This window comes from Portunus trituberculatus, chromosome 17 (assembly GCF_017591435.1).
Source record: "Portunus trituberculatus isolate SZX2019 chromosome 17, ASM1759143v1, whole genome shotgun sequence".
Taxonomy (NCBI): Eukaryota; Metazoa; Arthropoda; class Malacostraca; order Decapoda; family Portunidae; genus Portunus; species Portunus trituberculatus.
This window is the reverse complement of record NC_059271.1, coordinates 11,265,035-11,290,725: the sequence shown is the minus strand read 5'-3', so window position 1 is coordinate 11,290,725 and position 25,691 is coordinate 11,265,035. Positions and strand designations below refer to the sequence as shown.

Below are 25,691 nucleotides of genomic sequence, written 5' to 3'. Positions count from 1 at the left end.
GTTTACTTCTTTATTTTTGTAATTGAAGTTTTGAAGGGATACTGAAAGAGTTTATGAAAGTTTCTGGTGTGTTAAAAGTAAACAGATTGAAGTTGCGCATTTTACCGGTTTTTATCGCGTCACAACACAGTGGGCGGAGTGCGCAGGCGCCGGTGGCCATGTTGTCTCCGCGTGACCATAACACTTCAGTGTCCCGCGTTGCTGTCACAAAATACTCCATAATACAGACTACGCCAGAACTGTGAGTATGTCATCCAATTTGCGTGAAAGTTAAGTATCTTGTGGAAGTGTGTGCATTTTTTTGGGGTCTCGTCTTACTCTGGTTCACGTATATGAGAGGACAGAACACGAGTCCGCCATTGGTAGTCCGAAATGGTTTCTTCAACGCATTTTGTCCATGGTAGGAGTATCTGCCCAAGTTGGTAGGTGAGAATAGTGGTGTGTTGCAGACAAAGGTGCAAGTAAGGCTTGGTGACAAAGGCGCAACACATCCTCTTAGCGGAAGCCAGCTGTTGTGATGGTGGCGGTACCACAATGTGGTTGCCGACTTCTGCCATCTTGAATGTCACATGCATGGGAAGAATAGTTGCTGATTATAAACGATACTGCCTCTTAAGTACAGTGCGTGTATTGCTTATTTATAGATAACCAACAAATTTGTGGTTGTAAGGTTAAGGCGAAGAGTTAGTAAAGGCATAAAGAGTGCAAACCACCTAGGTAGTGTGGTTAGCCTAACTGTAGGCAACCTGGCCATCGAGGACCGGTGGTTGGATATGGGTGTTGATCGTGGTGCCACGTAGAAAAGCCACCGTGAAGAATGCTACGCCTGCCAAACACTGCAAGATAAAGGTTTAAACAGCCCCAGTGATCGTTAGGTGTGAGTATATGATAGCTGTGTGGAGGGAACTTGTGGCAGTAAGGTTGTTGGCTCGAGTTTATTAATGATTTTAAAGTAGTTAGCTGTATTTTTACCTATGCCCTTATACTGTTGCTAAAAGTTAACGTTACCTGTTAAGTTGTTAATTATGCTTTGTTGTTAACCTTGTCACCCAACCAAATGATGTATTGTTAAACTCAAGGGGCCTGAATTTATCTGTAGTAATGTAGTTATTAGACATGTTTCTCTTTGTACTTGTTAGTTAGCCTTACCTTTATAGTTGTGGGCATGCTTGATTGCGACTATTTAGGGTGTTGTTAACTGGATTTGACTTACCCAAACCAGGGATTGTGTTGTTGAGCAGCTCCTCCCTCATTCAAATTCAGGTGCATTCATTAACAGAAACATCATGAAGCCTGTCAAAATTCTTACATGTGCAGATATTGTAAGAAGTAACTTGTCCAATGGTAAAAAAAATTTACTTACTAGATTAAGCATTTCTGAATTGGTTATCTTGGGTGTCTGGTTTTGTCATCAGTATGTTAGGGCAGCAGTTAAATGTTGAAATGAATGGTGAGTAGGACCCTGCTGCCAACTGTCACATCTCAGTGTGGACTCCTGAAATCATCTCATCTCATTAGCCCTTCTTTTCTGACTGTCTTCAGCCTTTTTTCTTCAACATATCATTGCTTCTTTTTCTTTCTTTCTTTTTTTTTTTATCTCTGCTTTTTAGGTTTTGCTAAATGTTTGTCTTCCTCCCTGCCTCACCCTCCTCCCCCCCTTGCCCACCTCTGCACCTCCCAGATTCTCACTGCACAAGAGTACTTTCTTGTATCCCTTATTCTGTCCCTCTTCCTAATGCTAGAGTAAACAAGTAGCTATTCATAATCTCATCTATTTTATTGGTATCTTCCCAACTGTGTTTCTGTCTGTATTTCCTCCTGCCTATCACTTAAACTCTTTCAAGTTGGAAATTTCAAGACATGTTCCCTGTACTTTCTGCTGTCTGTGACTTAAGGTCTTCTATAGGGAGATTTCAAGACATATACTCTCTATTCCTTCCTGCCCATGACTTAGCTCTTTCACTAGGAAGAATTCAAGACATTCCTTATACTGCAGCCTCTAGGTTGGCCTTTGTTAGGGACTAGCACCATTAGGTGCCTTTTAAAGATTTTCTTTTTTAGGTTTTCTTTCTCTTTTTTTTTTATTTATTTATCCATCCATCATGTTAACTTAATTATTATTTTTTTTTTATTTAGAGGAGAACCAGCTAAAAACAACAGTTAAAAGAAAAAAATGCCTTGACTGGGATGCTAGTTGTCAAAAATGTTGAAACATCCCTTTTGAAAGGGTTTGATTCACATAAAGGAAATACAGAAACTGGTAGGGAGTAACAGTTTATTTGAGAAAGGGCAAGAGAAAGATGAAAGTCTTTGTACAGTGAGGCTGCAGTACCACTTCAGAACACAGCTCTTGCAATATAAGTGGCATAAACCACATACCATGCCATACATCTTAGTAACATGGTAGGTAGCTTGCTTCATGAAAGGAAATAGGATTTTATTTTCTCCAAACAATCAGGATTTGTGAAGGAGAAAGGTTCATCAGTCCCCTGGTGCAAGACTCCAGTTAGTGGAATTTTGGGTCAACACTATTTTAACTTACAGATAACCATATGACGGTTGATGTTGTGATCTCAAGATTATAGTTCAGAAAATAACAAATTTAATGTTAATCTAATGTTTCTTTAGATATGATAACTTAAGAGATCATCTCAGTAATGACACTGATACTCAATGCCTTTATTAGTAAAGGATGTTTGTATTACTCTATTTATTCTTTACCATCATCTTTAGTTTACCTACCTTTTGCATGAGAAAGGGCCTCTCATGGTCAGGGAAGAGAGGGATGGAGAATTAAGTCTCATTGCCTGCCTACTGTGCCTTGATTCAACCTCGAGCAGAGTGGCAGGATTAATGGCTTGCCAAGAGGTCCTTGCCAAGGGCAACCAGAAGAGAGAGTGGAATAAAAGCTCACTGAGCCTAGTTACAGTCCCAAAATATATATAAAAATTATTGTAAAATTAAAGGATAAATGTTTTAAATCCTCCCTCTTGAAACAAGTCAAATTTAGGAAGGAGGTAATACAGAAAAGGAATTAAAGGAGTTTGAAACTTTACTTTATGGTTCATTTCCTATACCTGCTTTCTGCTGGAGGAATGAACTAGTTTGTAAAACAAAACCTCAGATTGTTTCCCCATGCTAGTGATTAACTGCAGAATTGGTAAGAATTCTTAGGAGTCCACATTAGAAAGTCAGTTTCATTCATTGTAATGATTTACTATTATTTCTGCAACCTCATATACAATCTATGAATGAGAGTAATTATGAAATAACATGATTTGGGTTAAGTGAGTTTCCTCTACATTTTTGGTCTTTGTTTGTTGTTTGTCAAAAATCCAAAGTGTTGTTGGAAAGAAGGAAAACACTGGAAGCATGGCAGCCTTGTCAACTGGCATGGGGAGGGAGTAGCCATTTTGTGTCAACAGCAGCTTGCTTGTTAGGTGTAGCCTGGTGGTGCACCCTGGTGGCAGTTTGTTGATCTCAGGTATCAAGAGCATGGCAAGGAGGCCTGGTGATCCAGGTGATTAGAAAAGTGGATATCTTGACATAAGTAGAGGCTTGTGTGATATAAATGTAAACACAGTGGTGGTTGTGATTGTAAAATAAGGACTGTGTGTGTGTGTGTGCTTCAGTCTGCTGAGGAGTGAGGTAAGCCTGGGGATGGAAGTGTCACTGGTGAACTTTTCAGCATTAAAAAGGTAGACAGTCACTCGTGCACTAAAGAATTATGATTGATATGTAGAGTGTGGCTGGGTGGATTTAGAGGAAAGTTATAGTGTTAGTATTGAAAGGGGTGTTGTGTTTTGCATGTTAATGGCCCTTGAGGGATCTCAAGGGGAAGGTGTGTGTGGGTGGGTGGAGTAGGATATATTACTATGAGGATTTTATATATTTCCCAGGTGTTAATATCCATTTCCTGAGGAAGGTGCATTTTGCAATATTTGGGCATCATGTGTTATCAAAACAAAAACATTTTGACTCCCCATCATGTATTGCTCTCTCTCTCTCTCTCTCTCTCTCTCTCTCTCTCTCTCTCTCTCTCTCTCTCTCTCTCTCTCTCTCTCTCTCTCTCCCTTTACCATTAACATGACTCCCCACTCCTCAGCATTTCTGTATTAACTTAACCCATGTCAGGTCTGCAAGGCTTCAAGCTTCTTTGGGTCCTCAACATGCCCTACCACAAGGCACACTCTCTTTTCCTACATTTCATAAGATTGATGTTACAAATTAAGGAATTAATGGAGAGGACTTTTGCTGAGTTGATATTAATTAAAAAAAAAATTAAGGTACCAAAGCTTAAGCTTAACCAGCTTGTTGTTGACTCAACGCTGTTCATTATCCTAACTTACTTATTTTTTTTATGTAAGACAAATAATCGGCCAAGAGCAACAAAATTATAGAAGATAAAAAAGCCCACTGAGGTGCCAGTCACTAAACAAAGCAAAAGGAAAGGGAACTCCTTCACTAGTGTTTTTTTTTTTCTCCCTCTTTATTATTATTATTATTTTTTTTTTATGAAGAATGTATGTATGTGCATATAGTTTTGTGTGGAGGAAGAGAGTTGTCTTTAGAGGGCAAGCTGTTACTGCCTGCTTTTGTTGTGAGACACAAAGGGAAACATACATTGAGGTCACAGCTGGCTTTAATGATAAGTTTACAGCACCCTCTTAACAAGTGGTATTAGACCTTATTGAGAGTAATTATCATTTCTGTAGGTGTCTACTACCTCCTCCACCCGACACTTCCCCTTAAAGAATAATCTTGCAAAACACTATCTTGAATAGTGTTAAAGTTTGACATGGACTATACTCCCCTCTATTTGTAAATAGAGCAAGGTCAATTCTACAAATAAAATTGTTTGCTATACAATTTTATGAATATTTTTAAAGTTTTCTTTGTAAGGTTAAATGAAAGGTAATCTTTGCATTGTATACAGTTAAGGAACACAATGTGATCCAGGAACCTCATGAGGATAACTCAAGCTATTGATGTGTGGTGTATTGTGTGGCAACACACCAGATTGGTTGTTGGGGCCTTGTTAGCAAGGTTGTTAGTTATTGGTTAGGGTGGGCAAACAGGTGTGGATGTATTGGTGGATTGCTTGTAAGGTTGACAGAAGAGAGGCTGGTAACCATTTGAGTTACCTCAGTATTTGGCAAGTCAAGTTCATCTTGCCTCAGTTAAAACTAAATCCCATTATGTGTCATATTTAGTCCTAGGAGTTAATGTTACTTTATACTAACATGAGTCTAGAGAGTTTGCACAGTGCTTTTGGTCATAATTTCTTTTTAGTTAACACTAATCCAAAGTACTCTTGGAAAGAAGGAAAACACTGGAAGCATGGCAGCCTTGTCAAGAGGCATGGGGAGGGAGTAGCCATTTTGTGTCAACAACAGCTTGCTTGTTAGGTGGAGCCTGGTGGTGCACCCTGGTGGCAGTTTGTTGATCTCAGGTATCAAGAGCATGGCAGGAGGCCTGGTGATCCAGGTGATTAGAAAAGTGGATATCTTAACATAAGTAGAGGCTTGTGTGGCATAAATGTAAAACACAGTGGTGGTGGTGGTGGTTGTAAAATAAGGAGTGTATTGTACAGGGTTGGATTGGGGCTCATAGTGTCTTGTCTCCATGTCTCTATTTATCTAATTTTTCTTTGAAGCTATGCACATTATGTGCAGTAATAACTTCATCACTCAATGCATTCCATTTTTCCACTGTTCTATGTGGAAAACTGTATTTTCCAATATCCTTCACACTGCCTCATCCTAATTTTTTACATGTCCTCTTGTCCTTCTAGCTTCTTCTGTCATCAGCACCAGGTCTTCCTTGTCTATCTTTTCAATGCTATTTACTATTTAATACATTATTATTAGGTCTCTTTGTTCTTTTCTATATTGTAAGGTTGGCAGTCCCATTTCCTTCAGGCTTTCTTCGTATGTTAGGTCTTTTAGTTCTGGCACCTTCTTTGTAGCAATCTTCTGGATCTGTTGTAATCTTACATCTTTTTTAGAGCTCGGTGACCACACCACTGCTCTATATTCCAGCTTAAGACTTATCATGCTTGTGATGATTTTTTTCATATCTTTGTCCATGAATTGAAATGCCACTAATAATAGTGATAATTTTATATGCTAATCCAAATATCTTATGTGTTTTTCAGGGTTCAGATTTTCTTGTATAATCACTCCCAGATCTTTTCCTTGTTTAGTCTTCATTATTTTTTCCTCTCCCATCAGATAGTTTCATACTGGTCTTCTCTTACTCTTTCCTAGTTCCATAACGTGAATTTTTTTTTTATATATATATATATATATATATATATATATATATATATATATATATATATATATATATATATATATATACCATGTGGGCTTTTCACGGGAATTTATGGGCTAAAGGGGATACGTATTAAGGGTACCTCCTATTTCAAAGCCCAGCCGCTAGGAAACCGTTGCCCCGAGTGAGGAAGCCCAACCTACACTCAGACCGTAGACAGGATTCGAACCCGTGCGCTTGGAGACCCCTCGGATCCCAAAGCATGCACGGATCCACTGTACCACGGCGGCCCCATATATCTTGGTGTTGAACTCCAATTTCCACTTCTTACTCCACTCGTAGATTTTGTTTATATCTTCCTACAGCAGCAAATCGTCCTCTCGGGTTTTGATTACTCTTACCAACTTTGCATCATGAGCAAAGAAATTAATATAACAGTTTACCCCATTTTGTATGTAATTTGCATATACCTGGAACATAATGGGGGCTAACACTGACCCTTGTGGTACTCCACTTGTTACTTTATCCCAAGATAAGTACCTATATCTTTGATCACAGTTCTCATCTTTCTGTCCTTCAAATAATCTCTTATCCAATGTAACAAAGTTCCTCTCAGTCCTCTTATGCTATAACAGTGGTTCTTAACCTTTTTACTACCACGCCCCCTCTAGGAACTGCTCTTTCCCTCCACTCCCCCCTTGTATCTATAGACAAATTTCACTCCCAGATTTAAAAAGAAAAAAAAAAGGCTTTTTAGTCCATTTACTAAGCATGAATTACATTAGTGAGATATTTGACACTGCTCTAAGCTACCAGATCTTGAATACATGGTTAGTGAGATATTTGACACTGTTCTAAGCTACCAGATCTTGAATACATGGTTAGTGAGATATTTGACACTGTTCTAAGCTACCAGATCTTGAATACATGGTTAGTGAGATATTTGACACTGCTTCTTAGCTACCAGATCTTGAATACGTGGTCGAATGCTTGAGAGTGCACAATGTAAGTCCCCTTTAACGTTCAGGCGGTTTCTGTACTTGGTTTTGATAGCAATGAGCGTGGAAAATGCAGTTTCACATAGATATACGAAAAATGGTATGTCTGGGAGACTTGAAAACAAGAGTTAGTAACGACGATACTTCTGCATTATTTTATAAGCTTATCTTTACAGTACTGGCCCATGCTCTTGTCATGAAAATAACCCATAAATGAAAAAACTTCTTTTCACCTGAGGCTTGTGCCCCCCTTGCAAATCACCCACACCCCCCCTAGGGGGGCATGCCCCCCAGGTTAAGAACCACTGCTCTATAACTTCCAAAGTAGTCTTCCGTGAGGGATATTATCAAAAGTCTTTTATATGTTCAGATATACTGTGTCCACCCATCCATCTCTGCTTTCCAGTCCTGCTACTCTTGATTAGAAACTTAATAAGTTTGACACACAACTGTCCTGTCCTGAACCCAAATTGTCTGTTTGATATAACTTGTTCTTCCAGATATTTAACCCATTATTCTTTGACAACAATTTCCTATATCTTACCCACAACTTTTGTAAGTAATGCCGGTCTGTGATTTAATGGCCCAGTTGCCTTTCCACCTTTGAATATTGGGGTTATGTTGTCTCTTTTCAATTCTAATGGTACTCTCCCTTCTTTTAATGAACTTGTAACCATATCCCAAATTGAATCTAACAGCTGTTCTTTACATTCTTTTAGTACCCAGCCTGATACACCATCTGGCATCTAAATTATCTAGTAATCTTGTAATTTCTTCTTTGTGCACTATGATCTCTTGCAGTCCTCAGCAATGCAATGTCCTATTTGGTTCTGTAAATTCCTCCTCTTCAGTGAACACAGTTTTGAAGCTTTCATTCATTATTTCACTCATTTCCTTTGCTGTTTGGTTTGTCTTCCCTCCTTTAGTTATTTTTTCTATTGCTTCCTTATTCTTCATCTTACCATTTATGAATTTGTAGAAAAGCTTGGGTTCATCCTCACTTTTTTGCACAACTTCTTTCTCAAAGTTTCTTTTTTCCTCTCTCCTTACTCCAATATATTCATTTCTTGCATCCTTATACTGCTGTCTGCTATTTTCATTTCTATGCTTTTTGAGTTTCTTCTATGCTTTATCTTTTGCCTTTTTAGCTTCTGTGCATCTAGCATTGCACCAAGCATATACATGCTTGGTACAATGGTATACTTTTCTTTACTCCATAGATAGGTATGTATTTCTTCACTTTATTATATTTCCATAGGAATATTTAATATTTCCCCTGTATTGTCCTTCTGTTCATAATGTTCATCTTTTTCAATATCAGCAAAAAAATTTCTTAGCTTTTCAAAATCTCCTCTTCCATAATTTAATATCTTTTTTTGTAGTCTTCTCTGTATCTCATCCCATCCTCTTCCTGCATTTTCAACTCTAATGTTACATGATCACTTCTTCCCATTGGACTAAGGTATTGTATGCTGGAAGGGGGTTCTGACTTCTTTGTGAATACTAGGTCAAACAACTATGGTTCTTCTTCCCTCCCTGTACCTTGTTGACTCCTCCACTCACTGATCCATTGTATTTGCCATAGTCAACTGTAACATCTCCTTGCTCCATTGTCCAGCATTACCCATTACTTCCATCTCTCTCCAGTTTACTCTTTTACAATTAGTCTCCTACTAATAGTATTCTTCTATGTTTTCTTATATTATCTAAGCACTTAATCACCTCTCTTTGCATTTTCTTATGTTTCTCTGTTCCCCATGTATTTGTCTTAGGTGGCACATATGTAACTATGTTTTTCCTTTTTTTTTCAATTCCACTGTTTTGATTATTACTCCACTTACTTTCACGATACCATCACCTTATTGCACTTTCTTCACACATATGTTATCACGAACCATTATTAGCACTCCTCCCCCTTTTCCTTTCCTGTCTCTTCTCCAGCTATTATATCCCTCTTCTTTAAAGGTGACCTCCTCTTAGTTTTGTTTCTACTATGCACATTACATCTGGTCTTTTTTCTTTCAAATAATCTCTAACCTCCAACACACTGGATAACAACCCATCTATATTAGTATATGTCACTCTTAATTTCCTGCCTCTTCCATGACCTCCTCCTTCTTCCATAGATACCACTTCTTTAGTCTCATACCTAGAATCCTCCAGTAGAAATTCTTGTTCTCAATCTCTGTCCTGTCCTCTCTCTTTTTTATATTTATTTTCCTTAGCTTCATTTCTTAGCACTTTCTCCTTTTCCCTCTCTTTTAGGTTCATGTAGCTTTTTATCCATATATCCTTAATTTCATTATCATCAGCCAGCTTCCCGTTTCGTGTCATTATTTTCTTTCACCACTACCTGCAATCTCATTCTCACTTTCATTGTTCTCTTATCACTTCACTAAATCTTCCAACCTAATCACTTTCTCCATTTCCTTGTCCAACTCCTGTGTGTTGTTCTGGACCTGTTTGATAATAGTCTTTGCCAATTCTCTCTCTCTCCTTGCTCTCTCATGAACTTGTTTGGATATATTTTCCTTCATTCCAAAAATAAAGAAACATTTCCTCTTAAGCACCATATCTCTCACTAGATCTTCTTTCTCCTTAATTACTTGTTATAACAGTGTCCTTTGTCTTTTTATGAATTTGCTTCCTTACTACCTCTGAAAATTTAACCTTTTCCTTTTCCTATTCTTGTTCCCGTAAATTTTGTAATTCCTCCAATTTGCTTTCACCCATTCCATTCTCTTCTTTATCCTCCCCAACCTGTTATTTTTTTCTGAAGGCTCTTTAAAGTGTCTTTGTAGTCATAACACATAGCCTTAAGCATATCGTTTTCTTTCTTTATCTCATGCATCTCCTTCTTCATCTATTGATTCATTTCTCTTACTTTGTCACATTCCTCTAATCGTACTTTTAGCTCAGTGTTTTCTTTTATTAACTTGTCTTGTTTTTCCATTATATTTGACATCACCTTCATGTATCTTATCTCCCTTTCTACATTTATCAGCCTCCTCCTATTACCTTTTTCCTCTCTAAATCCAGAAAAATCCTTGTGTGTATTATCATCACTCAGTCTCTTCAAGCCAACAGGTGTTTCGATAAACCCTGGGTTTTCAAAACAACGTTTGTTTTGGTCCTGTACGTTTGGCAGAGCCACCAAGCTCCTTGTCTCTCTCCATTTTCCCGTTCTATATGGTATCCAAATCTTATTTATTTTTGGAAACAGGAGAACCCTATGGTTCCCTACCCCTCTGTACATATGTTAAGGTCAGGCTCCAATGCCTGCTGAAGTGCTTCCTCTGGGAGCTGTTTTCGCACATCTTGTTGGTACGTTGGGTGTCTCGTGTGTGTTTGTGTGTTTGTGTGTGCCTGTCTGTATGTGTATTGTGTGCTCCAGGCTGCTGAAGGATGAGGTAAGGCTGGGGATGGAAGTATCACCTGATTTATGTATCTTAGTGTTTATTTGTTCACACATTCATTCATTCATACATATGTTTTGTTTGTTTATTCATTTTACAAGTGACAACTAGTTTGTACATTTAGTTGTTCCTTTACTCATTCATTTATTTGTTTTAAGGTGTGAACTAATTTATATATTCAGGTGTTTATTAATTCATCCATTCACGTTCATTCATTTGTTTTTTTTTAGTACATTTTAGAAATGTCACATGATTTATATAGTTAGTATTAGGTGTTTGCTTATTCATTCATTAATTTGTTTGTTTGATTTGTTTTAAATGTGTCACCTTATTGAGGTGTTTCCTTGTTAAATCACTCATTCACTGGTTTTGTTTGTTTATTTATTTATTGTAGAGGTGAGCAGTGACTCATTCATCACTGATTAATAATTGATATGTTGACAATTAACAAGGTTGTAAACATATGAGCAGGTAAAAATGGATCTGTATCAAACACTGATATACTGTTGATCTGTGCTGATATTGTTATCTTAATTAATTTTTTCTGTTTCAGAACCATGATGAGTGACCATGAATAATTCTAGTGGTGAGAGCAGCCCAGGCTGTGAAGGTTGCTGTAAGTGCTGGAGTGAGGAGATTGTTAGACACTTAGAGCAGCTAGTAGGGAAGCCACACGGTTCCACACAAGCTAGCAGTCATCAAGGATACTTATTCCATCTGACAGAAGCAGCTGTAAATAAATTTTGTCATTCCATAAAAAGAGGATTACATTAAAATCTGGAATGTCACTAAAAGACAGTCCAGAAACACCACCACTTCAAGTTAGAGAGAAGGCAGACACAGCACACAGCCCAGAGAGTGGCAGTGGTGGTGAAAGTGAAACACAAATGGATAGCATAAAGAACACAAAAGTCATTGCTACTGAAAGTAATGCAAAAAGATCTGCCGAGTCAAAGGAAGTAAAAGACACTGCTTCTGGGAGTGAGGACAGCAAAGAAGAAGTTAAGGACACTAACACATTAGATAAGGACCCTGCAGGAGTATTGATTGAAGGCTTCTGTGGGTTTGAAGATGCTGAGAGTCCCATCATAACCAGAAGCACCAGGGAAGCAAGTAGGAATGCAACAGCCATTCTTGCTAAAAAGTCCTCTACCAAACTGGATAAGAATGAGAGGAAGAGTGATTCTCCTCCTGATTTGGTGCTCTTTTTGAAGGAGGGAAGGGGACGTGCACAGAACTACAGTGATCCACCCAGGCTTGACCCAGAGAGCATAGCTACCCGCAGAAGGACAAGAGTACCTGAAGATCCATTGGCAATGATCTCTAAAGCAAAACCAACAGTTCCAGCAGAGAAAACAAAAAAAGATCAAAAGGAAAGTAGCAAGAAAGAGAGGAAAGGCAAGGTGATGGAGACTCCAGAGTCTTTGAAGAGGCTAGCAAGGGAAGGTAGCAAAACAGGACACATAAGCGGCAAGGAATCTTCGGATAGTGGTAGTGAAGAGAAAACACTGAAAAAGACATACAGTAAAGGTGTTGTAGAGGGAGATCTTAAGATGAGGTCTAGGGAAACTTCTGCAGGATCTGAAGAGGAGCAACCTGGCAGCATCAGTCGAAGAAGCAACAGGGGAAAGAGGAACTCCAGTGATGAACAAGAAGAACTTTTCACTGAAAACCTAAGGGCTGACCCACCTGCAAAAGACGTGACTGATAACACTACAAACTATTCTAACCTTGGCACCATCCTTAATAAGATGACCAAGAATAATGCTGACAGAAGGATTCCTGTCGTGATTATGTCAAAATCTGAACAAGTACCTAAAAATGATGCAGCCAAACCTAGAAGTAAGAAGAAGGCACCATTGGATAAAAGCTCAAACACTGCTGTCCTAAAAATTGCTTCCATGGCACTCCCATCCATTGCAGGAGTGAAGCCTACTGGCACACTTGATGAATCCCATTCCAGTGAAGTGACAAAATATGAAAAAGGAACAAAAATTTATGCAGCTAAACCTAGAAGTAAGAAGAAAGCACCATCTGATCAAAGCCCAAGCACTGCAGTCGTAAAGATTGCTTCCATGGAACTGCCATCTGTCTCAGCAGAGAAGCCTAGTGGCATACTTGATGAATCCCATTCCAGTGATGAAGCAAATTCTAAGCCTTCTTCACTAGAGGACAAGAAGTCTGTGACCAAACTTTGCAAAGATGCTGGTGTAGATGCAAAAACTGGTCATGATGTCATTGTTCTGAAAGTTACTAGTGATGTAAAACCTGAAGAAAAAGATACTTTAGCTAACACTACAGAGAAGATTGTCAGCAACATTCCTAATGAAAGCAGTAGTAACACAAATGAAAAGATTCAAATGAAGCATACCATTGTTGACACCACCTGCAAGGAGCAAGCCAAGACTGATAATGTGTCTGGATCTTCTCAGTCAGCAGTCTTGAGAGCAATTCAAGCTAATTCTTCCATTAGATTCAATTCTGTATCTCTCAAATCAAACTTAATCTGCCCCATCAAGTCAAATTTGATAATTTCATCTATTGATCCAGATTCAAGTAATCCACCCATCAGGCCAAGACCACTGCCCTCACCCAACAAGCCTGATGCAGTTGTACCACATGGCAAACCAAAACCAATTATGTCATCCATTAAGCCAAGCTCTGTCATATCACCCTTCAGATCAGGGCCAGTCTCGCCATCCAACAAGTCCAGTACAGTTGTTTCAGCTGTCAAGTCAGGCCCAGCCTCATCACCTTCTAAATCAGGGATGTTGACATCATCTGTAAAGGCAGGTAGAGTGACTGTACCTCTCAAGTCAAGCACAGTGATTCCATCTAAGTCAGGCACAGTGACCTCACCCATTAAGTCTGGTACAGCCGGTTCATCCATCAAATCCAGTATCACTTCATTCATGAAATCCAGTACAGTCACTCCATCCATTAAATCAGCTGCAGTGACTTCATCCATTATATCAGGTATTTTCACTTCAACACCTAAATCAGTTTCTTTGCCCATAAAGTCCAGTAATGCCACTTCATCATCCAAGTCATTTTCATCTGTTAAATCTAGCATAGTCACTTCATCTAAGTCAGGCCCTTCAACTACAAAACCTGGCATTGTCACTTCATCATCCAAGTCTGGTATGTCTGTTAAGTCGGGCATATTCACATCATCACCCAAGTCGGGTCCTTCATCTGTTAAATCAGGCATTGCTGCATCACCCACCAAGCCAGTCACTGTCATGTCTCCCATCAGTCAGAGTCAGAAGAATCCTCCTTTTATGGTAAGCATGTCTCAGATAGTCACCTTTGGAGGTGTGAAAGCGTCAACCAAGATGACAAACTTCACTCCCAACAAAATGGGTCTCAAAGTGCCATCTACAAAGGCAACTGCTCAAAATCTCAAAAGAGATATTACCCCAAAGCTGGAGTCTTGCACCAACACAGATGCAAGTGTGGGAGGAGATAAGTCTCAGGTTGTACAAGTTTCCATTCAGTCAATGCCAAACTCCTCCCAGAAGGCTGCCATACTGGACTATACCGACATTGAGACCCAGGAGGTGGTTCTTGGTGAGAGTGATGATTCCAATGGACAGATTGGCAGTGTAGGTGATATGCCAGAGAGTGATTTACTGGCCAATGAAGAAATGGAGAGTAGCAGTGAGGAGGACACTTTTAAAATGCCTGAACTTTCCATTCTCTCAAAAAAGGAATCTTTGTCTCCTGAAGGCAGGGTTGCCCTGGACCATTCTTACTCCTCAGGAGGCTCAGCCACAACTCGAAAAAAGTCTCCCAGTACTTATGAAAAGAGCTTGACTCCACGGCCAGTGTACAGCAATGCCAGTACAGCCAAGAGGTCTATGGATATAATGCTCCATAATGATAAGATAAATATTTTGAGACAAATGAGTCAGATCTTTAATGATGAAAGGCCAGCCCAGCAAATTTTCAATGATGAGAAGACAGTTCAGTCTGAGCCAGATATCACTGTGTCAAGTTCTGATGGGGAAGAAGATGAAGAACCTAATGTTTGTGTGAAAAAAAGTAAAGAGAACAGTTCACCCGTTAAGTGTAGCTTTAAGATTACCAAAAGCAACACTACTGATTCTGCTAAGAAAGTCACAAATCTGGGACAGACATTCAAAGCTAATATTGTCAGTGAACATGACTCTCTCTTCTCTGAGCACTCTCCCAGTAAATCATCAGCCACAGAGGCAGAGATTGAAGAAGCAGGAGACACCATCATGTCATCTGATGCCAACATTTCATCTAGCAATGCATCATCCAGTTCTAATGAACAGAATGGCTTTGGAGTTGAATTTACCACACCACCAAAGGCAAGGAAAGGAGAGAATGGAGATGGTATTCCAGCTAGTATAGATAGTCCTTTTTTGGGATTTCCTGACCCTGACCCCAAGGTCCATCATGTACCTGCTTACTCTGTTGCTCTTAATGAGAGGATCTTGGTGCAAAGCAAAGTGGGTCCTGTTGGAGAAATGATTGACATTGTGGATGGCTTCTCCTTCACCTCATTTACCACAGAGCAAGAAATGATGTCCTATGATGGCACGTGCAGTGGCAAGAGTACCAAGGCACACCGTCAATGGTTGAAGAAGCGAAGAAAGAGACGCAAGAGGCTACTGAGATACAAGAGAATGCGGCCAGGGACTCGCAAAGTGCCGATAGAGCAGGTGGCATCAAGTGTGGGCAGCAGTGTTGCTTCCCCAAAGGACAAGGCCAGTGCTGCTGATTCTGGGGCCTTTGCCAGGTAAGTTTTATGAGCAGGTGTGAGCATTTTAGAGAAGGAAAATTTGAAGCTTGACAGTAATCTTTTTTTATAACTTGTTTTGTACATCAGTGAATATCAAGCAATTAAACTTGCATATCTGAGTTTTGCTGTTATTTATAAAGTTAGATTTTTCTTGCTTTTTCAAGAACAAAAACTTTATAGGCATTATTCCCTATTTTTATAGAGATTGTTTCTTATTTTTTTTTTGTGCCTTGTACCTTTGTACTTCCTTACTGAAGTTGAAGTAGATATGATGCATAAATGATTTGGGAGAGAAAAAAAAATGGAATTTCCTAGCTTGCAAGAAAAGTGTTTTGATTGACATGAAAATTATTATTTGATGATGGTTCTCTATGAGACAGCTAGAAGAAGTCTTAATCTCTCTCTCTCTCTCTCTCTCTCTCTCTCTCTCTCTCTCTCTCTCTCTCTCTCTCTCTCTCTCTCTCTCTCTCTCTCTTTCAGTGATGACTTGGACATGTTTTTGGACAAGAATTCACATCTGAATATCAGTTACCAAATTCCGAAGTGCAAGTAAGTAATAGATTATCTGTAGAGCTAATAGGACCAAGATTGATTTTGTATAATGAATGTCCGTGACCTGTTGATGAGATGTGGGGTACAACAAAAATTGGTGTCACGTGTATGAAAGAAATATTTTACAGTGCAGAGGGAAGAAAAGGTTCAAGTAAAGCAAAGGAAGAATATTGTGTTATACAAATGAGGTAAAATAGAGAAAGACTTGGATGTGAAGTAATGTATTTTGGTATTATTGTTATCTGTAAATTGTTTTAGTATTTATTTGTTTATTCATTCGTTCACCTATTTATCTATCTTTTAATTTATTGCATATTTAGTGGTTGTCCTCATTGTACTAAGACATACAGTGAATATAAACTCAGAATCTTTCATTCACCACCAGAGTCACAGAAGAGGGAGTGTCAAAGATTGATGAAGGGGAGTTGCTGGATCCTATACCACCAGCCCCACTTCCTCCACCTCAAGCCCATCCTCCTACACCTGTTACACCAAGCTCTCCTCCGCCACCACCCTCACCTTCTCCACCACCCACATCTCACCCAGAGATGGGACTCACTGAGACCAAGTCTACTGTGGGTGTGAACCCCAACACAAGTGCCTTGGAGCAGAATGTGGTAGAGGGTGCAAAGTGTGAATCAGTTGACCAGTACGAGGAGGTTAATGCTATTGACATACTTTACCCTAAGGAGAAATACAAGTACTACTACAACAAGGAACTTTGTAAGGAAACAAAGGCAGATGCTTCTGATGTATTTGTGCGCAGGGCAGGGAAGTTAGTGCCCCTCTCCACTGTCTTCAAGTCACAGAAAAGTCCTTTACCTGAATTTACTCCCAAAAAGTCAGTGGACCTTGTTTATGTATATGATGGGGGAAAACTTCTAACACTGGGAGGCTCGCTGACAAAAATTAATCCCTCAAATTCTGATTCTGTGCGTGCTAGGGTAGTGCTTCCTATAGGTGTACCTCCAATCCAAAGGGGAGAGACTGTGGAATCCATGGCCAAGAAGGTTCAGGCAGTGGAGATCAATGAGGACATGGCCAAATTTGCTCTATCAGCATTACAAAGCTCCCACCTGAAGTCAGAAGAGATGGTAGAGAAAAAAACTGAAAGTGAGAAAGAGTGTCAACTTGTTCCTGGATCAAGCTTAGGTGTAGAGGAAAAGATGGAAATAGATGAGCCAGAGACAGTCCCTGAGGAGAAGACAGAGCCCACCATCCCCAAGGTTGTTCCAGCTCCAGCTCCTCCAAAGCCTACCAAGACAAACATCCTTGATATCATTGCTGCCAAGCTAGCCATGTCAGATGAGGAAAGTGATGGCAAGGATGAAGCTGAGGAGAAAGAGACAGCTTCTGACATGAGAGGTGCTAAAAGTGGTGCAAAAGAGAATGTGGTGAACTTAGAAACTCCTAATGAAAGAAAAGAGGCTGTGAGTGATACAAAGGAAACTTTTGGTGATCTTAAAGGGTCAACCATCAAACCTTCAACTATGGAAGAAAAAGAGGGAGCTACTGTTACTGGAGATAATGAAAATGTTAAGATTTATTTGACTAGCCAAGGAACCTCAGAGAAGAGTAAGGATCCCCTTGTGAAGCAAGAGGAGCTTGAAGAAAGGAAGTCTGATTGCATACCAGAAGTAAAGACCCACTGCGTGGAGGAAGGGAAAGCTGTGGAGCCCAAGGTTGAGGTGAAGGAGGAGGGAGCGGCATCAATTAAGATTTTGTTGGGTGATGATATGGATGATAGAATCAAGGAAAAAGATAAGTTAAGTCTCACAACTGCAGCTGCTGATCTGGTGAATTTGGGTAAAAAAGAGGACAGTAATGAAGTGATTTTCGTAAAAGAAAAGGGTAAAATAAATGAACCTGAACAGTTCACAAACAGTAGTACTTTGAGAGATGTCTTAGTTGTGAAGGAAAAGTTTATGGTTAAGGAACTTTTACTGCCAAAAGAAGAAAAACAAGAAGAGGCTTTAAGGCTTAAAGGAAAAGACAGTGTAAGTAGTGTATGCTTAGAAAAGGAAAGTACAGATATTGAATCCTTAGTATCACATGAAGAAAAGGAAAAAGTGTCTTTATGTTTAGAAGAGGAAGAAACTGTAAGTAAGGTTTCAAAAGTCAAAGGTGATGGAAGTGAATTGACTGCTGTGGAAAAGAAAAAAGAAAGAAAAATCACAACCTTGGAAGAAAATAAGGGAAATTATGAAGAGGATGACCTTAATGTTGCTGTACGTATAGGAAACAACTCAAACAAAGCAAGAACACACTCAGATAACAGTAACAAGAGTTCACTGGAAAATCTTGAAAGAAAGATGGAAGCACTAGAAAAGGCAAAGATGAAACAAAGGGAATACTCAGCTTTGATTGAAGATGCAAGTATAGAAACAGTATCTGAAGCAGTATTAAATTCAAAGATTAGTACAAATACACCATCAGAGGCCTCCAAGTATATAACACAAGAGAGCATTGGTTGCAAGAATAACCTCACACCACCTGAGTCTGTTATAAGTGTATCAAGTGATGAGTCAGGAACGCAGAGCCTCAGAAGCAATGTGTTGTCATCACACGAGTCTGGTGATAGGATGGACCTTGAGGAAAAGGAAGAGTTATCTGAGTCAGGCACTCCAGGCACTTTTCGAATGGACATCAAAACCAAGGTCTTCAAGAAGAACATGCACAGGTTCCCTTCACTGTCACGGGAAATGAAGCGCCTCAACATGAACTTTGTCAACTTTGTACCACCTCAGGAGGTAAGGCTCTTCATATCCTACCTGTATGTCATATTTAGGTAAGACAGTCTCTCTCTCTCTCTCTCTCTCTCTCTCTCTCTCTCTCTCTCTCTCTCTCTCTCTCTCTCTCTCTCTCTCTCTCTCTGTCCTGATTGTGTGAATCTAGTGAGGATGGGGGTTACTGCTAGTTGCTAGATTTTTATTCTAATGTGCATTGAGTAATAATACTTAGCATTACTCTGACATTATATTTCTTGACATTATATTTCTTTAATGTCTTGTAAAAACTATGAATATTTGTATCCTTAACCCCTTCAACACGATGACACGTACAGGCAACCCCTGCTTAACGAAGGGGTTACGTTCCTAAACCCTTCGTTAAGCGAACCAATTATAACAAGTTTAACCCCTGACTTGAGCTTCCATTGAGAGTAAACAAAGTGAGAGTGCATCATAGTGCAGTGAAAAGTTTAATGAAAGTAAAAACTATGAAGTTAAACATTTAAAGCAGTTTAATTTAAGTCTAAGTCATTATAATGTACACTAATGTATGTAAGTAACTTTATAATGTTGATGATCTTAAATTTATGAAGGGAGGGAGAGTTGAGCGGAAAATATGCTAGCTGGCAACCTGTGGAATGTAAACAAAGGGTGCATCATTGTACCACATACAAAATTTATGTACCACATTTCCACAAGGCTTTCCATTTTATCCATTGCAGAGTCACGAGTTCAGGTGGTTCTTTTAGCTTGCAAGCAAGATACGGTCTCACCAGCCTTCTTAATAGAGTCTGCTGACTTGAAAATGGTAGACAGTAGATGGAGTCAAGCCATGGTGGAAAGCAATGCTATTAGTTTTCTCGCCTCGTGTCTGTGAATAATATCCAGCTTCACTTCGAGAGTAAGAGACTTCCTGGTCTTCTTAGCAACGCTAGGCGACATTGCAGGGCATTTTGGTGGCATGTAGAGCGAGGGAAGACGAGCTGCTGCTGATGCTGTTATTGTTTTGAACTAGGGGGAGTGAGTGGTGCACATTTTGTCCATGAGAGGCGCTGTGTATTCAAAAGCCTGTTGGCTTGCGTGATACGGCGGGGTTTTCAAACTTGAAAAAAATTACCTGGATAAAATTTCGTTAAAGCGAGTTTGGTGTTCGTTAAACAAGCAGATGGTAGTTAAATGAAACCATCGTTGTAGCGAAATTTCGTTGTGTGAACCTTCATTAAGTGGGGGTTGCCTGTATTTTGCATCATTGGGACCACTTGTGACGTATCCAATGACATGTGTATTGCATCATGACTGCTTTCTATTAAGATGGTATGTTTTCTTTCCTGGATACTATATGAGATCTCTCAGAATGTAGGTCGTATATGATACGATGGCATACTTGACTTTTATCATTATTACAAAGGTTTATGACTCTTGTATCATGGTAAGTACTGATATGCCGTAGTGGAAGTATTTATTTATTTATTAAGTTATTTTTAATTATTTATTTTATTTATTTATTTATTTATTTATTTTGTTTTTTTATACCGATAGATTACTTTACCATAAAAAAAATTAACGTTTTTCTGTCATTTGTCATCTTCAGAAAATGGCCTTGAGAAGGCAGACTATAATTTTTTTTCTATAAAATTTGTGTGGGTTCATTTCTTATTTTATATACCTATTATGAAAATCACTTACCATCATTATTTCTGTAATGGTGGAAGAGAGAGAGAGAGAGAGAGAGAGAGAGAGAGAGAGCTGCCTCTGAGTCAGATATCTCCCCATCCCCACCCAACTCTGGCACCAGGAGCCATTTTCTGTTGCCAGTAGTGAAGAGGTTAACTTTTTATTTTACTTGTTAGACCAATGAAACAGTTTTAGGCAACTGAAGCAATTGTGAATTTAAGTTATTTGGAAAGGGAATTATTCTATAACCAAGGTTCCACTGTATATCTTTATCACTTTCTCTAACAGTCATTCCCAAAGGAAGAGGAAACAATCATCACAGAGATGAAGGAGAACTGCACCAATGAGCACTGTAAACTGGGCTGTGTGTGTGATTCCCTCCTCTGTCAGCGTAAAAGTGAGTTGCGAATTCCAACTATTGCTGGATTTTGCTTCTTCATATTGCTCTAACTTTGATTGTGTTATAAAGACTATATGGGGGCAAATTGGACTTTATGAAATATTTTCTCGTTTACTAATGAGAATGGTTTTAGTTAATCTTGTTATTTATTTTTATGAAAAGTTAAGGGTTACGAATGGAACAATTTTGTGCTTCAACCAATATGCCTAGCAGTACTGTTTTGCATTCCTTTATCTTTCACAGTCTTAGATATCTTTTATTAAAATGTCCTCAGGTGTAGAGCACTGTGGCCGTGTGGAGTGCATGTTTGACTGCACCTGCCGTGATGAGAGCTGGAAACTTCCATCTGGCTCTGGGAGAACCATGAATGCTGTATCAATCTTCAACCTGGATAGGGAACAGAAAGAGGGATTGGCACTCAGAGAAAAGGTTTGTGCATGAAATCTAATACTTGGAATGCATTGATAGAGTGTGGAGAGTAGAAATGCATGTGGGAGAAAATATGTTTAGAAGAAGAGAGAATGGTTTAAATTAATAGGAAAGAGTGGAGAGCTGTTGTGGATGTGTGATTGGAAGGTATGGCTTTGTGGTTTTCATTGAGATTTTTTAGTTCCATCATGAGATCAGTCCAGCTGCAGGGAGGGAAACGATTGCATTGTGGTGCAGGAGTGAACTAGCTATAGTTTTAGGACCTAAGACTTAGGTCCTAATAAGATTGCTGTATATTTTTCAAAATTGATTATAATTTTGTTATGCAAGAGGGGAAGCTGGGTATGGGCAATAAAAGATAAAAGAAAGGCCTTTCCCACTTGAATGCCAGTTCTCTTAAAAAATTGAAATAGAATTAGCCAAAAGTCGTGGACAAATGTCTTGAAACCTCCCTCGTAAAAAGAAGTCAAGTCGTAGGAAGATGGAAATACAGGGAATTCTAGAGTTTACCAGAGAAAGGTGTAAATGATTGGGAGTACGATTAACTCTTACATTTGAGAGTTAAACAGAATAGGGGGGAGAGTAAGAAGAAAGCCTTCTGCAGTGAGGCCACAAGAGAAAGAGAGGCATGCAGTTAGCATGAAAATAACCATAAAAGATAACAAGAGATGCAGCATTTTGGCAGTAAGAAAGTACTTTAGCCTTCCATCACCTGAATCTCATGTGCTCTATATTTCTGCCTAGAATCATGCCAAGCCAAAAACTCATTCATTAATAGAGAATATCAAAAGCTTTTGAGATCCAACTCCCCACAAGACTTCTGGCATTTGGCCAAAAACATCTCCAATAACTTTACTTCTTTACCCTTCACTGATTTGTCTTATACTTACGGCACCACTGCCACCTCAGTTGTTTCTAAAGCCCAACTCTTCCCTCAAACCTATGCTATAATATCATAGACTCTGTATTACTTGACGAGTGTCAGCATGCGCTTATCACAACAGCCTGTCACATAGGCAGGCATATTTTTCTATCTTCCATCTCTGGGGCATCACAGATATACTCTTTCATATTTTGGGTCATATATGATTTCATACTTTACTTAGTACATTGTTACACTCAGGAATGATTCCTGAATCCAAACATCATATTAAAATGTTGGAAATGGATAATTAACAGAAGTATGATGAGTTAAAGTGAAAAATTAGTGTGTGCATTGCTTACAACACTTAGTTTATTGCAACAATTTGTAGTAGGTAACTTTGCAATAATTACTAAAATAAGCTATCCTATATTGTAAAACAAAGTCTTCTGGATGCGATGATATCTTCAGATTTCTGATAAAATGTTATATAAGTGGTAAATGGAATAACTTTGGATTAAACTTCAATAAATTTGATAAATAAAAAAAATATATAAATAAATAAAAAAAAAATATAAATATATATATATATATATATATATATATATATATATATATATATATTTTTTTTTTTTTTTTTTTTTATTGATTGATTTAATTATTTATTTACTTTATTTTTTATTAATTAATTAATTATTTATTTAAGAATGATATGAAGAAATAAAAGTAGAAGTCAATAGGCAGAGTTGAAAGAGTTTGGCCAGGCAATATATATATATATATATATATATATATATATATATATATATATATATATATATATATATATATATTTATTTATTTATATATGTTTTGGGAGAAGGCCATTCTGTATGCTTGTTTTGTTGAAGTCTAAAGCAGTGACTGCATTGTTGAGCTTGTACTCTGTCTTCTCTAAGAGTCTTGCGATGTTTCGCTGGTTGCTGTTCAGTCTATGTAGATATTCCATTTTTCTCTAGAAGTCTTTTGATCTTCCAGACCATCTTCACTTCTCCTGCTATAGATTTCAACTAAACATATATATATATATATATATATATATATATATATATATATATATATATATATATATATATATATATATATATATATATACAGTGGTACCTCTAGATACGAAAGCTTCTTTATACGAAAATTTCATTTTACGAAATGATATGTGAAGATTTTTTCACTTCATGTTACGAAAAATTTCTCGGCATACAAAAGATACAAAACTAAATTCAAAATTCCTGCATGCAGAAATTTTAAGATTCTTGCCATTTGGAAACTGGAAAAAAAAAAATAAATAAATAAATACCGTATTTTACGAAAGCTTGCAAGACGCTGCAGTTTGGAAGACGCACCCTAATATTTGAAAGAAATTTCTAAGAAAAAAAAGTCATTTTCATACAAGAACACATTCACTATATGCCCGACCACTGAACACAAAAACATCAGAAGCAAGGAGTCTGCAAGACACTATTGTTTCACCACTCTTTACAAATTTGCTGGAACACTCACCACAAATTTATAACTATGTAAATAAAAACACCATAGGTTTGTCCGATCGCCGAAACCGAACACGTCAGTGCTGCAGTTCGTATTTATTTTATTTTGCAATCGTGCTTCACAGACTTTATCATTGTGAATATGATTCACAATTGCTTGAACGAGTAAGCCATTTGAATGTTCTATTAATAAAAGTATAAAGGCACCTGGCATGTGTGTGCGTTCATGTGCATGTACGTACGTGTGTGTTGCTATGAGATGAGGGAGCGGCCCATTTTCTCCACACGCCGAGTAGGCTGCAGGAAGGATTATGGTATTGGAAATACTTGTAACAGCTAATGATAATAATTTTAAGTGTTTCGTAAAGTTAAGTGTTAATGCTTCTTGCCATTTTCTATATTTTCTGCCGTTTGCCCTCCTCCTCTGCCGCCACTTTCGCTTTTGGACATCGCCTCACTCGAAAGGCAAGGTTCTACATTTTGGTATTTTTCATTTATTATTGCATTATGTTCTATTATCTACTTCATTTACAAGTATTAACGGTTAGGTTAGGTATATTGAATGATTCAAATATATTTGGCTCTTATTTCATTTTGGTTTTACCCTTATTATAAAATTTAATGTGGTGTTTTCGTAGAGCTTGGAATGAATTTACATGTAAAATGTGACTCATTATACGAAAAAATTATGATACGATAGCCACTCCAGAAATGATTAATTTCGTATCTCGAAGTACCACTGTATATATATATACAGGCAACCACCACTTAACGAAGGGGTTACGTTCCTAAAAAACCCTTCGTTAAGCGAAATTTCGTTAAGCGAACCAATTATAACAAGTTTAACCCGACTTGAACTTCCATTGAGAGTAACCAAAGCGAGAGTGCATCATAGTACAGTGAAAGGTTTAATGAAAGTAAAAATTATGAAGTTAAACATTTAGGCAGTTTGATTTAAGTCATTATAATGTACACTAATGTATGTATGTACATAACTTTATAATGCTGATGATCTTAAATTTATGAATGGAGGGAGAGTGAAACGGGAAAGACACTAAATGGCAACCTGTGGAATGTAAACAAAGGGTGCATCATTGTATCACATTCAAAACTTATGTACCACATTTCCACAAGGCTTTCCATTTTATCCATTGCAGAGTCACGAGTTCAGGTGATTCTTTTAGCTTTCAAGGAAGATACGGTCTCACCAGCCTTCTTAATAGAGTCTGCTGACTTGAAAATAATAGAGACAGGAGATGGTGTCAAGATGGTGGCAAGCATTGCTATTAGTTTTCTCACCTCGTGTCTGTGAATAATATCCAGCTTCACCTCGAGAGTAAGAGACTTCCTGGTCTTCTTAGCAACGCTAGGCGACATTGCAGGGCGTTTTGGTGGTAAGTTGAGTGAGGGAAGACAAGCTGCTGCTGACACTGTTATTGTTTTGAACAGGGGGGTCTTGATCTTGATGCTATAGGTAGCTTGGGATTGCTCCGGAGCCAGGCCTTTGGATCGGCAGCTCCTGTAAAAAGACAAAAAGACACAAGCAGAAAAAAAAAGAAGGAAAAAAGGGGTAGTATTCTCTTCGTTAATGGTGCGCGTCTTGATCTTGATACTACAGACGACTCGAGATCTCTCCTGAGCCAGCCTGTGTTATCCACGAGAGGTGCTGGTGTATTCAAAAGCCTGTTGGCTTGTGTGATACGGCGGGGCTTTCAAACTTGGATAAAATTACTTGGAAAAAACTTTGTTAAAGCGAGTTTGATGTTCGTTGAATGAGCAGATGGTAGTAAAATGAAACCTTCATTGTAGCAAAATTTCACTGTGTGAACCTTCGTTAAGCGGGGGTTGCCTGTATTTATATATATATACCTCCGTGCTTGCATATTGCCTGGCCAAACTCAACTCTGCCTACTGACTTCTACTTTTCTTTCTTACTAGAAGTTTCCTATATTTGGCTTACTTCTAAAGGCAGTTAGTTTTCTAATCCCTCAAACTGCTGTCCTATTGCTTGAATCTCCTGGTTATCTTAAGTTTCTTGATCGATCCTCAATAAGAAGA

The 25,691-nt window shown here is 38.4% G+C and overlaps 1 protein-coding gene across 1 annotated transcript in view; it reads left to right on the top strand.

Annotated features, from left to right (window-relative positions):
• The first annotated feature begins 100 nt into the window (after nucleotides 1–100).
• The window catches only part of LOC123504864 (mucin-17-like), a 75,544-nt gene continuing 49,953 nt past the window's right edge, over nucleotides 101–25,691 (top strand). Inside the window, exons 1-6 of the mRNA XM_045255768.1 lie at nucleotides 101–241; nucleotides 11,244–15,458; nucleotides 15,942–16,010; nucleotides 16,399–18,763; nucleotides 20,705–20,813; nucleotides 21,091–21,245. Coding sequence (XP_045111703.1) covers nucleotides 11,473–15,458; nucleotides 15,942–16,010; nucleotides 16,399–18,763; nucleotides 20,705–20,813; nucleotides 21,091–21,245 — 6,684 coding nt within the window. The 5' untranslated portion in view covers nucleotides 101–241; nucleotides 11,244–11,472. The remainder of the gene's footprint in view (nucleotides 242–11,243; nucleotides 15,459–15,941; nucleotides 16,011–16,398; nucleotides 18,764–20,704; nucleotides 20,814–21,090; nucleotides 21,246–25,691) is intronic.